The sequence below is a fragment of the Epinephelus lanceolatus genome, chromosome 1 (genome assembly GCF_041903045.1).
Source record: "Epinephelus lanceolatus isolate andai-2023 chromosome 1, ASM4190304v1, whole genome shotgun sequence".
NCBI classification, from domain to species: Eukaryota; Metazoa; Chordata; class Actinopteri; order Perciformes; family Serranidae; genus Epinephelus; species Epinephelus lanceolatus.
In genome coordinates this window covers 16,823,561-16,838,782 of record NC_135734.1, presented here as the reverse complement: position 1 = coordinate 16,838,782, position 15,222 = coordinate 16,823,561, and the positions used below count along the sequence as shown (strand labels likewise).

The 15,222-nt window shown below is 39.9% G+C and overlaps 1 protein-coding gene across 2 annotated transcripts in view; it reads left to right on the top strand.

Annotated features, from left to right (window-relative positions):
* The window catches only part of cpne5b (copine Vb), a 185,029-nt gene extending 175,241 nt beyond the window's left edge, over positions 1-9,788 (top strand). For both annotated transcript variants that reach the window (XM_033627403.2, XM_078166346.1), the window contains 3 exons: positions 1,846-1,903; positions 2,547-2,620; positions 4,793-9,788. In XM_033627403.2, the coding sequence (XP_033483294.1) occupies positions 1,846-1,903; positions 2,547-2,620; positions 4,793-4,987 (327 nt within the window). In that variant the 3' untranslated portion in view covers positions 4,988-9,788. The remainder of the gene's footprint in view (positions 1-1,845; positions 1,904-2,546; positions 2,621-4,792) is intronic.
* Positions 9,789-15,222: the final 5,434 nt, after the last annotated feature.

Sequence of the window (15,222 nt, the reverse complement as noted above, 5' to 3'; positions counted from 1 at the left end):
CAATATCTAAAGTTCCCTCTTGGCAAAAGTTGGAAAACTTATTAAAACTGAGCTTCTATAAGGCAATGAATATTGCGGAGGGCGTGGCTCATCACATAAAGGTGTATAACATCTCGAAGGTTTCACCAATCACCACACAACTTTGTAGGCATATGACCACACATAATCTGAGGGGACCCCTCCATTATTGACCCGATCAGACAAAATGGGGGCGCTAGAGAGCTAATTTCTTATCTAGGCCTAACCGCCATATCGATTTTTACTAAACTTGGTAGATATGTAGAACAGGACGCCTCAAGGTGACTGGAGGAATTTAACTCTAATTGGCAACTGGGTGGCGCTATAACAACAGAAAAATGCTTAAAAATGGCTAAAATGCGACCGATCGCTGTGGTTCCCCCTGTGGCTGAATGTTTTTTTGTTTTCTAATTTTTGGTATGACTAAGTCATGGTATGGTATGCTGTACATAATCACGGAAACAGTCAGTCATTCTGTCTGTCCCACGTTTTTCTACTCACTGACGTGGTCAATCTATGTGAAACTGCACATAGGCATTGAGGATTGGCATAGGTAGAAGGTGACAAAGCTACCAATGGGTTTGGACTAGTTAACTAGTTGGACTGTTATACATGAAGTCAGACAAAGACCACCCCTTTGGTCCAATGTGTCTCCACTTCTTCCCACTGTACAAACATTAAGCCAAAGAGTCTGCGCAGTAGCAATCTCTGTGGTACTTATTTCCCACCCATACATTCATCCAACCAAGCAGCACCACCAATTGGCACACATAGCTGTCAGTCATGACATCAAACCTTTTTATAGAATCAAATAACTAATAAAACCAAACTTGAGCTCCTAAACTTTCATCAGTGTGATAACTACCTAAAATGACAGAAACTGTTTTTGGGAAAAATTTATTTGACGTGTTTTTCAATCTTTAATTTTCGCCCATGTCCTATCTGCCAACATAGAGGAGGCAGGTGTTCATAGCCTAACAGCAGAGTTACCTGACTTGAGGTGTGGCTTGGGAGTGGCTGGGCGGGTAACTGAGGATGGTCGCTGTACTGATATAAGCAGGCGCCTCCTCCCTCTCCTTCCTCTCCCAGCTCACAAATGCCACCATGACACACCTGCCATATAAGACCTTATCATGGAGTCTATCTGCCAACGCTGTTTTTTCCTTCCTGTGAACAAATGCCTCCTTTTCGCCTTAACCAGCTTTTTAAGAGTGTGTAATGTCAAAATTCATCTCTTTTTGCAGGTCAGCATTTTGTCGATCTAAGCTGGGAAATCTGGGGATAAATTTGACTCTTTTTTTTTAAGCTGTGAAAACAGCTTTAGTACCGATACTGCTGACCTGCTGGCCCCATCTCTCAGGGGACGCCATTAGTGTTGTCAATTTAATCTCCACTCCCCGGCCTGATAACCAGCATTCAGTGGGTAAATACAGTGTGTGTCACCCCAAGATAAGAGCCGGGGAGCATTCGTACGACAGCAAATTGGATTCAGGCACATTGAACATCTGGGATAAGAAAAGCAGAGACAAAAACAAGTTTCTGTTGAAGCATCTCCCTGTTAGGCTGTCTTTCTCCGACTCCAACTCATGCTCTATTTCTCTCCGGAGGCCCTGTCTTTACTTAAAGGTCATATAGCTAGTTAAAGGGTGATACAGAACATTAGTGTGGTTGTAACCAACGTGGGTGAGCATGTAACGGCCAGGATGTCTGATATACCGTAATGAGCGCTTCAGGTCAGCAGTGATGCGAACAAGCTTCTCTCCTCTCTTTGAATAAAAGAAGTGTGAACATATTTGTTAAGATATGTCCTTTTTGATTTCTCTGCAGGGTGCCAAGCTTCCCATGTCCATCATCATAGTTGGAGTTGGTCAGGCTGAGTTTGACGGTACAGTGACTTTTATTTAACTGCTGCATGAACAAAATTATTAGGTAATCTGGTAATTTTGTGATGGCAGGCACACACAAGATGTCACAAGACATCTTGTAGAACAGCAGTGTTACATTCTGTCATTTTTTGTACCATCTACATAAATCAACTCAGTTAAAACATGGGTCAATAATTGACATTTTAATTTATACAACTCACAGTCTATTATTGTTACAGCCAGCGCTAACCTCTCTGGCACCAATTCAGAGAAACACCCGAGAGAAAATCTCTGTACAAACTAATTTGTGTCAGTGGAGAAGGGAAGGCGTGGGTGGATGCAGGCACAACTGTAGAAGAATTGGCTGAGGTTAATTACTGGGTTTGCAGTGTTTAGTACAGATGATTTTAAATTGCACAGAGACTATAATAAAAGACTTATTAGTTGATTAGACATGCAATAAAGACATATTACAGCTGTGTAGCTCTACACCCTCTCTTCTTTACTAATGTTAAAGCAAAAAGATTCTGTATTAATATCTCAACCTGTACATCAGTAGTGCATATAAACCTTGTCCCTGACCTACAGGCAACCGTCTCTGCTATGCTCCCACACTGTGTGTTCGTATGCATCCATGCATGTGTGTGAACTTGTGTCTTACAGCTATGGTGGAGCTGGATGGCGATGACATCAGGATCTCGTCCCGAGGGAAACTGGCAGAGAGAGACATCGTTCAGGTGACTGCCCTTTACAGTGTGAAAGAGACCTTGACCGTATTCACTGCAGATCAAGACCAGGAACTGACAACCGAGTTCACTGAATTCCAGAAATGACTCTAAAATTTCGACTGCAACCGTGTCCAGATAACAGAATATACTGTCTATAAGCATTTATCCAGCATGTAGTTTTTGGCCACCAGATACAGATCACTGTTTATAGGCAACAGCGTTGTCATGGATGAGTTGAACACAAACCAACTCGCCAGCAGTTTGCAAGGCAGGGGTAGAGACACATTCCCAAAGGAAATGCCCATATTTCTGGTCAGAGGAAGAAACTCATCTACTGAAAGACTTGGATAACAACAGATTTTAGGATATGTGCAAATATTGCAACCTGACCTTTTCAAGAAGATGGTTAGAGGAGAGAAAGAACGAGGCTGAGTTTGCATATTTTCACATGATAAACAACATGTAGTGTATGCACAGCTGCATGCAAACGGGAATTCAGTAGATCGCTGACACTGGGCGAGAGGTAGGGCACACCCTGGACAGGTCACCAGACTATCGCAGAGCTGACACATAGAGACAGACAACCATTCACACTCACATTCACACCTACGGGCAATTTAGAGTCACCAATTAACCTGCATGTCTTTGGACTGTGGGAGGAAGCCGGAGTACCTGGAGAAAACCCCGCGCTGACGCCCCCACCCTGGGTTTGAACCAGAAACCCTCTTGCTGTGAGGTGACAATGCTAACCATTGCACTGCTGTGCTGCCGCAAACAGGAATATTAGTGGAATATTTTTTTTCATTAGCCATGTAAACAGCTTACTCAGAATGTTATCTTTTTAGGACTAAGTGCAAAAACCAGAATATTTTGTGTATGTAGTCAGTGTTCCCATTTTTTTTTTCAACCATTACATCAGGATTTTAAATATTAAAAAAAATGCTCAGTACATAATTTTAACAACTCAGTCACAAATATCCTCACAGGCAGAAAACAAGTCCTAGGACTTCAATATTACTAGTAAAATAAGATACACATACACAGCGATAGGGGGTATATTCCAAATTCTGACAAATATTTGAGTCATATTCTTATTAGAAAACCTTAACCTTTCTAAATACAGTAAATTCATCAGCTCTCTTATCCACATATCATAAGTTGGGCACAGTCTGACTTCCACATAAGTAGAATAAGTTTCCTTGCCACAACCACACACCAAATGAAACGGCCAAGTTTCATACTTGTCTGCCAAAGGTCGAACACTCGTGGCACCTAAGACAGCAACTGGGGGTTAGGTTCCCAGTTTTTCTCAAAGGCATCAGACAAACATTCAAATATTCTCTTCCAGCAAGTGAAGTGTTTCCAGTGATTTACAGTACGTTCTGTGTCATATTTTTACATTTGCATTTTACATTCATGCTGTTGCCTCAGTTGTGCTGGTACATTAAATGCCTGTTTCTGACAAAACACCATCTGTTGGCAGTGGCAACTGTAACAGATTAGGACATCTGTGTGCTTTCTGTGAATTCCCATGGAGACCAGTACACTAATAAGTTTGATATTATCTGTCACTGTAGGAAACCGCATGTGTCTCATTCACAGGGCCACTGAGGTGTAATTTCTCTGTTTCTGTAGTGTCAAAACCAAAAAGTTATGTGACTGAATAGTTGGTAAAGGACAATGTTTAGAGTTTTATAGCGGAGATGTCAGGTGTAGGTGGCTCAGTACTTCTGCAAAATTATTTCTTGAGGGAAACCTTGATGTGCTGTGACAAATAATACAAAAGACATAAAAATTCTGAGTTATTTTATCAAAGCCAAAGTAGAAAATCATATCTTTTCACTTGGGCTCATTTTATTTCCTCTCACTCCTGAGGGGAGCCAGAGCAAAGGATTAGTGACAAATCAGCATCCTAAAGCTTGCAGGATCTGGCAAATGTTGACTAAAGCAGGGGCTTAAACATGAGCCCTCTAGATTTCTCCATTCAGTACCACCGTGCTCCCAAAACCTACTTGTGTACATTTTCAAAAGTATTTAGAGCTTTTCATGAATCACTACAACAGTAGTCCAAATTCTCTAGATGGAATTTACTTGACAGAGGAAATCGTATGTTCTCAGGTCATCTCAGTTACTATTGTGTGTAAGCATACTGATATTCAACTTTCTTGTCTTCCTCCCCAGTTTGTTCCCTTCAGAGATTACATGGACCGGACAGGCAACCACGTGTTAAGCATGGCTCGGCTCGCTAAAGACGTGCTAGCAGAGATCCCAGACCAGTTCATCTCTTACATGAAGAGCCGGGGGATCAAACCCAATCCGGCGCCACCTCCCTACACACCACCCGGACACACACACCACCACCACACACAGATCTGAAGCCCTCCTCTTGGCTTTTCACTGAAGACTGACAGCATGCAGCAGCCACACAGAGTCCAGTGGGAACTCTGCCTCCTGTTTTTTGGTGCAAACAGGAGCTGACGCACCAGGAAATGGGTGTTGAATTTTGTGCCGTATCCTCCCAGTGACTATCGGAGCAGCATTTTTTTCTTGGTTTGTTTTTCTGTGATATGTTCATTTGGATGATTTCTCTTAAAGAGAGGCTCAAACTTTCCAGGACTCGTTGGTGAACGCCTTTTAAATCAACACTGAGGCAGTGACTGTTTCACATCTAATTTGACAGCAGGTTGGTTCAAAGAGGTCATGTTGTGGTTAAAACTTGTGCCTGTCTGTGGTTGTTTCTCTAAGTGTATCGGGACATGTGAACTTTGACCTAAGCCTTGCTCGTCAGTCATTGGTGGCCTAATGCAGTGATATTTTTTAGGCACATTTTACCTTCTGGAAGTAGTTTTTATATTTGGGGATTGTCTCCATATCTTCTAATGCATTGGTTATGATGGAGAAAAAACTACAGGTGTGTAGTTTACAATTTATTACGTTACAAACATTATTCAGGCTTTTCGTACCATGAGGTTTCACCTCCTCTCTTCTTTGTTAGGTAAATGTTTATAAGAGCATGTTGTATGAGAAGTTAAATCTCCATATCCCAGTATATTTATTCTCCAGTGTTATTCAGAGTGGCATGGACATTTGATAGATCTGTTTTGAAGTGGTCACCAATTATTTTCATACGGCATATAAAAAGCACAACCTGTCTCTGTACCAAGGACAAGATTATGACGATGCTATCAGGTTAATCACATTTAATCATTTTGATAGCTGCCATTCAATTTATTTTATTTATTCATGCAACTCAAAAATCTTTGTACTGCAGCTGCAATTTAACATACAATGCTGAAAATGTGTCTCAGGCTGGTTTATGGTTCTCATTCAATAAGGATGAATTGCCATCACAACGGACAATGTTGCACAAGAGGAACGTTAACAAATTAATCATGAGTTTCTTTTAAAATGTAGTGTTTTTGTAACACACAGTAAATACAACATATTACTTTGCTCTAGTCTGACTAATACCACTTTTAGGTAATATACACCACTAAAGCACAATATCCAAGGACAATAAGGGTCTTATGGCTTTCACCAGTTCTTGCAGAGAGGCACTGTGTCAAAATTAGGGGTGTCAAACGTTAACTGTTTAAGTAAGCTGCCAAGAATATTTTGACCGGTTACACGTTGATCAGTTTAGTAGTAGTACTGTCACTGTGCTGTACTGAATTAATAACAAAGCTGATGAGGTATTCACACTACGCTGGTTACCTAGCCTTGGCTCCCCTGCTGTGCACCACTTGAGTCGTATGGGCGATAGCTCACAACGGCACTCATTTGGCGATTACTGCTGGTAACGCCATCCTGACCAATGATGGCAGGACAGTGTCACTGCAAAAACATTGCATGCCCACCCTCCAGACTCTCTCCAAGGTCGCCCCCATGAGTAACTGTTTTAATATTGAACTGCAAATCCCCTTTAGCACGTTAGCAGTATCAGTATGGCTACTGGTGCTAACATACAGTAGTTAACAATGGTAAGGGGTTTTACGGCTCAAAATTATGCTGTCTACTCACGGGGGTGACATGGGGAGAGACACCAGAGGGTGGTCACCATGTTTCTGCAGCGATGCTATCGGCTCGTGTTGCACGGTGCAGAGTGGCCAAGGCCAAAGTTAGCTAACCAGTGGAGACTAGAGTGTGGGCAGTGGGCACTATGTTTCCACATGTTAGCTGGATGTCTGTCAGCAAAGCCAACAGAAATAAAACCATTACAACACAAACATTTCACCAACTCCAAATGGATAGCACTTTGAAATGCAGTGCTAAAGCTAACTGAGTCAACAGAGGGTCAAACTAAAAGGAAAATGGCTCTATTTTGTCATGAAAATTAACCACTAAGCTACAGGTGAAAAGGTTTGGGGCTTTTAAAAGCAAAATTAAACGTAACTGACATCCCTAGTCAAAATCTTTTTCTCGTAGCTCACCCATTTCAGTTGATGCATAAATTGATGTGTACACATTACAAATCAATAAGGGACATACAGCAAACATCAGGGAAACATAACACCCACCCACTGATGGGTTTATGTTGCAGAATAATTTGGGGCAACCAAAGGAGACACGATGATTCATTGGGGCCAAATCTCAGTTTTACCCCAGGGCCCAACCACCAGTTAATCCAGCCCTGATATGATCCAAAATATGCCACGCCTGCAACCCAGAGACTTTGTAAGCCCCGAGAGGCCACGCATCAGCAGCCACATAACCTCCAGCGTCAAAGACTTCTCACTTAAAGTCGGTGCAATCACAGCCTCCATGGAGATTTACATTTTATACAGCCTGATCCTTGCAGCAGTGTATTACAAGTCTCTGGTGGGATCCTCAAGTGGTCTCCGGAGCTTTAGGATTTATGTTCATTACATTCAGTACGTAAGTAATTCTCTCATGTGTAAACACATTAACAATCTGTCTGTACCACAGGGTAAAGAGGGATCCTTTTGTTCTAATCTTAGTTCGGCTTTCTATAGCCTCCTACCATCTGTGACATCGGTCTAGTGTGAAGAAACAAAAACAAACAGGAATCTACGTAGAAAATCCAATTTTACAGCATCAGTAACAAAGCTTGTCATTTGAGATGTGTCCTTGCACAATGATGCAACAATAAGCCCTGACGGTCCTATGATGTGTTGCCTTACAAACATGCAGAGATCATACTGTAGAAATGAGATTTAAGGAAAATGATCCATGTAGAGGCGTTTTGATCATTAAGGGTACATAAGTAGGATCATAACAACCACAAAGAGTTTTTGATTAAAGTACAGAAAGCAGTGTAAGACTCAAATCTTCTCTCTCATCACGCCTGCCATCTGACAAATTACATAGTATTCTCTGCTCAAGTTGCGGTAACAATTTTTCTGTCCAGTTTGTCTTGTTTCTCATGTTTATATTGACATGGTACACTATTTTCTTGATTAAATGATCAATTCTTTGGCCAATAAAACTTAAGAAAATAGCGAAAGTGATGTCTTCGAAAGGTATAGGAACAAAAATCCCAAACTATTTTGTTTATTTTTATGTTTGATGAAGAAAAGCATCTAATCCTCACCTTCAAGACACATGAAACAGTGACATTTTTGCTTATTATTAAGTTGCAAATTAATTTTCTGTTGATCGACAAATTGATCAATCAACCAATTATTGCAGCTCTGGTACACTGGCCATATCATCAGCTTTTCTACTTAAGGAACAGGACACCCTAATAAAAAAAATAAATCAGGCAGTAGACAGACTAAAAATTGAAGGCAGTCGTACATGCTACATTAAAAAGAAGGTACTTCTACATGATGGAGAGTCTTCATTTACTTAGTTTATTGACTTTTTTAACTATTGGATGGATTGCCTTGAAATCTGGGCTCAGACGTATTCCTCAGAGGATGTATCCCAATCCCAATCTCCCAAAGGTAAGATGGTGAACATGATTAACATTAAAACATCAGCATGTTAGCATCATTATTGTGAGCATGTTGATGTTAGCATTTAGCCCAAAGCAATGCTTTGACTCAGTGCAGCCCCAGAGAGCTGTCAACATGGCTGTATCTAATTTTTGTCCTTTGTTTTTTGGCATTACGTGGACATAAACTGCTTCTAAATCTTACTTCTACTTTTTCCATCTTTGCGAATCTTTCGCCACAGCCATTGCTCTTCTCTAAGCACTATTGCTCCAATTTCACTTGGTTTTATTTACTTCCATAACCTTCATGCACCCCTCATTGGTGTAGAGAGTAAACAAAACAGTGCTACAATGAGTATAATAGCCTGTAAAAGGTGCCCTTTCTTTATGAACCGACAAAGTGCGGCAGAGGCAGAATTAATCTGAGCTGAAAAGGGTCTATTCAAATGTCTAATGTAGCAAACTAAAGGCCTTAATAATGTGAAAGGCAGTCACTGCATCTCATGTAGTCCTGTGCTGAAAAGCAGCTCAGGTGGATAAGTATGGCTCTGGCTAGGTGGAGAGAAAATTATTTGGCAAACAGCTATTTGCTTGTAAATCGCTGTGGTGTGAGAGAGGAAACAGTTAACAGTGAAAAGATAAGAGTGGACTTCTAACAGAATGTAAAGTGTACGAACAGCTGGTTTGACCCCAACAGCACTTTATCCTTGCGAGGAGTGCTCATTGTATATGTTTGATATATTTTTAGGAATATTACTGTATTGAAGATATTTATTTATTTTTGGAGTTTGTATGAAAAGCCATCGCTCCTGTCGTCTATGTCATTATGGTGACCTTCTAATGCCCTGATTTATTAGTATGATGAATCGACTGCATGTTTTCTTGTGGTGCGTCGAAGAATGCCGCCATCTGTAAAATAGGAACTAGCCCAACCAGATTACATGCATGTCAGTGCCAAACATGGCAGTAAAGCTCTGTGGACTGTTCTTCTCTCTCGTGCCTGGTTCTACAAACATTTTTTGTCTCACCAGTGGTTAAAAACTGTAGCTGAATTAGCATGTTACAGTTAACACTTTTTTTTAATATTCTTTTTTTTTTTGTTTATTCCCATAACTTCTCTTTGTTGTTTATATCTCTTGAGTTTTCTGATTTGCATGACTCTCTACTTTCTTCAAATGGGTTTTTATTGTACATGATTATTGTCATATGGTGGGTTGTGAAATGCTTTGTATTGGATTGCCTTAACTGGAAATTAAAAAAATAACTACTTTTATAAAAGTTCTTGGAGCATTATACTTTAATTTCACTGATCAGTGTTCTAATTTAGTGTGTTCATAAATGCAGCAACGATGAGGTTAATTTTAAAAATAGAGTCAGGCTGTTGATTGCTGATTTGCTGAGAGAGGCTGAGTGCCATGTGCTCATTATTCAGCAACATTCACGTTATTCATCACTTTCAACACATTTATATTCCTGAAATATAAGTTGCAGGTTATAGAAATCTGTACATATGTGTGTTCTCTTGGTTCCATCATTTACTTTCATCCTTAATGGAAGTAAATTTCCTCAAAACCCAACCCCTTTTGTCAATGATTTCAGCGTCAGATACAGATGCAAAAGGCACCTTTCCCAGGATGGGCCGGGCGGTATCAGTTCATAATACCGCCAGACGCAGTCAGTTTGAAATGCCACTGGTAACAAAGTAATATGAGGAGCTAGGAAGTCCCTATAGGGTGAGCAGGAGAGGAGGTGGATGTAATTGGGGTTGCAGAAATGTATAATGTGACCATTTTTTTCTGGCGACTGGGCTGACATCAGAAGAGCTGATACAGGATGCTGCATTATGTAGGAGTCAATGTAATTTAGAGGATTATTGTACCCTTACTGGTTGACAAAAAACTTGGTCTTGAATGCTTTCATCAGAGCTGGAAATTGAGTCAAATGTCTCTTCTTGAAACAATCAAAATTTGTCTGGACAGACAAAGGTAACATACCAACATTAACTTCAGCTTTAATGAGCATGAAATTAGGGTTTAGATGCTAAATCACCATGTAGGAATGTAGCCACCAAATGCTTTTTGTAATGTTTGTAACGCTTTTTATCTACGTTTTTGGCACTTTTCCATTTAGGTGTAAGACATTTTGGATATAACACATTAGAGAAAATAGACTTTATTGTGATTGTGCTGCAGTGCAAAACAACGACAATATGAGGTATCCCCTGAGTATAAGGTACAACACAATAAAAACACAATACAGAACACAAGACACACAGGCACGTAAATTAAATACAGTAGCACCTAAAATAGCATGTTAGACAGTAAAATGATGTATGATGTATAGAAAAATATCAAGAACTGAATGAAGCCTTAAAAAAAGTCATATAATCTTTGAATCCACACAAAGGACGGGAGTTTATATCTCTATGAATAACTAACAATTTAATAATAACAATGCTCTTGATTCTAGCATCTCCATCAAAATAAAGCGTAGATAATGAGGAAACAGACACACAGATGTGATTGGTGTCCAAAGTCTGAAAAGGTCATTACAATCAGTAAAAGATGCTCAACATTCAGAATGATGACAGAGTTATAACAGTCATCAATCTAAGACATTTCACCCTTTTTTGAGAAATGGAACAAATTATATCCTGCCAAAAAAAAAACTGTAGCACATCAATACACTAATGCCATTTTTGGGGTGAAACAGTATTTCCAAGGAATTTAGATGTACTTGGATCTGTTTTAAGTTTTTAAACATTTGTGTAAAAATGCACTGCTATAATCATTTAAAATATATTTTTTATGAAAATATTGGCCCTTTAAAAATGTGTCCTAGATTTTTGTCAGCTCTGTCAGATTTCTACAAAAACATCATATAATCAGGCATTAAGTGGACTAGCTATATCCTAAAGGCAAACATGTCCAAAGTTTGGCCTGTGGGCCAATCGTGGCCAATTTTAAACGGCCCTAGGGTTGACTTTCAAAATATACGAAATATGACCCACCACTAGGGATGTCCCGATCCAGCTTTTTCACTTCCGATCCGATACCAATATTACAGCCTTGAGTTTTGGCCGATACCGATACCAATCCGATCCAAGCGCGTATTATACATATTCACTTATTTTGTTGTCAGTCATGTTAGAAAAGGTTTGATCAAGCAAAGAACAACTACTTAATCGGGTTAGTTAGAATGATCCACAACAGTTGGTATGAGAAACTGACCTGTTTATTGTTAACAGGGTTAAATAAACAAACTTTAAACTTGAACATTAACATTAAATAAAAAATATAGCTGGTTTGCTTTGGCTGCTTTGGCCCCTTAATAAATAGAAAATAGATCAACACAAGAAATCTTTAAAATGTCTAACAATGAAATTAAAATAGCAGCAAGACTCCACACACTTGTGCTTTGCTCCCCTAATAAATAAAAAAAAAGATTAACACCACAAGACACTGTTGGCATTTAACAAACAATGCAGCCTTTCCTTTTCAGTTATTTTAGTAGTGTTTTTGTAGTCTATCCTGGCTCCAGTTTCACTAATTGTGCCCAAAACAGTGCCATCAGTGCTCTTTACTTAAACAGTAAGAGTGTAAACCAAATAAAAATATCACTCTCAAAAAACAGCAGAAAACAAATAGTCAGTTAACTAAATTGACCGCTACTCTTCCTACCCTCTGTGTATCTGCCGTCTGCATGCTGGCCTGGTGGATTGATAGTAAGAGCTGGAGCGGATCGCTGGAATGGACTGCTTGAATTGCGGAGCACTGGGCTGGCCAGAAAACCTGAAGCAGATTCAGGGAAAACTGGATTGGAGTTCATGATCAGCATTTTTCCATGCAGTCTGATCCGATGCCGATGCCCGTTTTTTGCTAATATCGGCGGCCAATACATCCCTACCCGCCACACAATAATGGTTAATCATGCAAGATCGCTTTGCAGTTTTTCTGTTCACCTCACAATGGCAGGACAATCATACAGTTTGTAGACATGCATCAAGTGGGAACTACGCTGGCAGAACGAATGTGTTTTGTAATTAGATGGTAAACAAGAAAACGGAACACCTGACATTTCCTGTAAGGTAGCAGACACGGCCACAGTAAGAAGTGTGAAGTTGACAGCGAGGCCCCTGCTTTTAGGCGTGGTTTAAAGTTGAATACATTTTCATAGAAAAATGAAACTTTAATAACCAGTACTAGTCCATACCCATTGGTAGCTTTGTCACCTTCTACCTACGCCAATCCTCAATGCCTATGTGCAGTTTCACATAGATTGACCACGTCAGTGAGTAGAAAAACGTGGGACAGACAGAATGACACACTGACAATTTCCATGATTATGTACAACATACCATACCATGACTTAGTCATACCAAAAATTAGAAAACAAAAAAACATTCGGCCACAGGGGGAGCCACAGCGATCGGTTGCATTTTAGCCATTTTTAAGCATTTTTCTGTTGTCATAGCGCCACCCAGTTGCCAATTAGAGTTAAATTCCTCCAGTCACCTTGAGGCGTCCTGTTCTACATATCTACCAAGTTTAGTAAAAATCGATATGGTGGTTAGGCCTAGATAAGAAATTAGCTCTCTAGCGCCCCCATTTTGTTTGATGGGGTCAATAATGGCAAAATCTATATAACCGGAAGTTATGGGTTCTTGAGGCAAATTTGTTCCTTGTGAGGAGAGGCATCTCTGTGTAAAGTTTCATGTCTCTACGACATGCGGGGCATGAGATATGCCCATTCAAAGTTTGCAATTTCAATCGGTTGCTATAGCGCCCCCCTTTGGCCAATTGATGTAATATTGCTTCATTCGCATCCTCCCATGACCCTCTACCACTGTGCCAAATTTCACATGGATTGACCAAGTCAGTGAGGAGAAAAACGTGGAACAGACACACACACAGGCACACAGACAGAGTTTTCGTCATTATATAGTAAGATGATGCAAGAAGCAGCTGGCCCCCATTCAAAAAAATTTGGACACCCCTGTCCTAAGGACTCCTGTCTCACTTCCAGGTGAGACAGGAGATACAGGTTAACATTCTACGATTTGATAAAGAATGGGAGGAAACTTTCTTTTCCAGCTCACACAAGTGTTGTCCCTCTTCAATTATTCAGTTTGCATTATGTTCTATGTACATATCTTGTCTCAGCAGTCTGTGGTGAGGTGGAACGGATGACAGCTGTCACAGAACTGAATCAAACCCAAAACTGAATGTTACAAAAAAATACATTGACTTGAGCTGACAGTAGCCTCTCAGCAGCGCAGTACTGCTGCTCTGAACATAGCAGGTGATGTCAGCTCCACTGACAAAATACATACAGTCATTTTAAAAAAAAAGTTTTCCCATTATACATCCATTCATTTGCTTTCTAAAGAGCATGGTATTTAAGTGGGCTTTCCTGGCCACATTTCAAGTGAAATTTACTGTTTGAGAGAGAAACACTTGAACACACTCCAGAGATTTCTGTAGTATATATAGTTTCTGGGTCAAGAGGAAATAACAAGGTAGGGAAAAAGAGTAATTTCCAAAGTTTTGGGTGGACTTTTTTGTATTTGACAAGTTACTGTGCCTCATTATGCCCAGGCTGAGAGAATAATTCAGACAGGCTCAAACTAATGAGCATTAAAGGTTATCCAAATAATGGTTGTATAAAGGAAGGTATGCTCCACTGTCATTTGCCTCAAATGTCTTTTTGTTGTGTAAGGGCCCTTTGCTGCATTGCTCCTACAGTAAAATGCACACAGCTCAAGTCCATGCGCTTGCTTGCACAATAAATTTTGTGTGCGTAGTTCTCAAACAGCCACCTATGTCTTAAAAAGTAAAGCATAGTCAAACTTTCAGGAACAGAAAATAAAACTGGTATATAACTACTTTACATTACCTAAACATGCTTCTTGGAGACATAATGCCTCTTAATCACATGTCGAGCACAAAGTCTAACTCTACTGCATCTGCAAAACATTCACTGCACTTAAATTTATTATTCCTGCAGTGTCTGTGTACTGTTATGGTTTGCTACTAAAACCATTACAGGGATAGACTTTGGTCACAGACAGGAGCACTTCAAGGAATAGCTCTACAAGGTCACCAATTAAGATATTATATCTTGTTCATTTAATCCATTTAAAATATTGTGGTTTTATGCACTGGAAATTTTTTTGTGGACAGGCACAGTCACTTCCTGGAGTCTCCACTGGTTGATGACTAGACTTCAAGGAAACTATTGAAGAAGGAAAGATCATGTGTCAGTGTCAGTGTTAGAATATTGCATTGGAGCCAGAGATTGGTGTCAGTTCTACTGGACTCAATGGGGCAGGTAGAGCAAATCACACTATAACCCCTCATAAATTTGTCCTTTCACCTTTGACAGAAAAACCGTTCCACTTAATTAAAAAACACATATTAAGTGGTGTTGACTGACATTTTTAGCTAAATGTGTGAGTTCGTTTTCCTTATTGTTGGTCTCTTAACAGAGCAGCTGCATCTCAAGCCCCTGTTGGATCCAAGACAGCTAACACTGCTGTTAGCAGGTAGGTAGTATTGTCACGTTGTTATGACTTGTGTGTGTAACATAGGCTATCATTAAATGGCTAACATTAGTATGAATGTAAATCACTGAGGCAAATTGCAAGAAATTATAGCTTATAGTCAAGTCCTAGTTTGGTGGATATTTACCAAGTTGACAGATAATATCATTATGT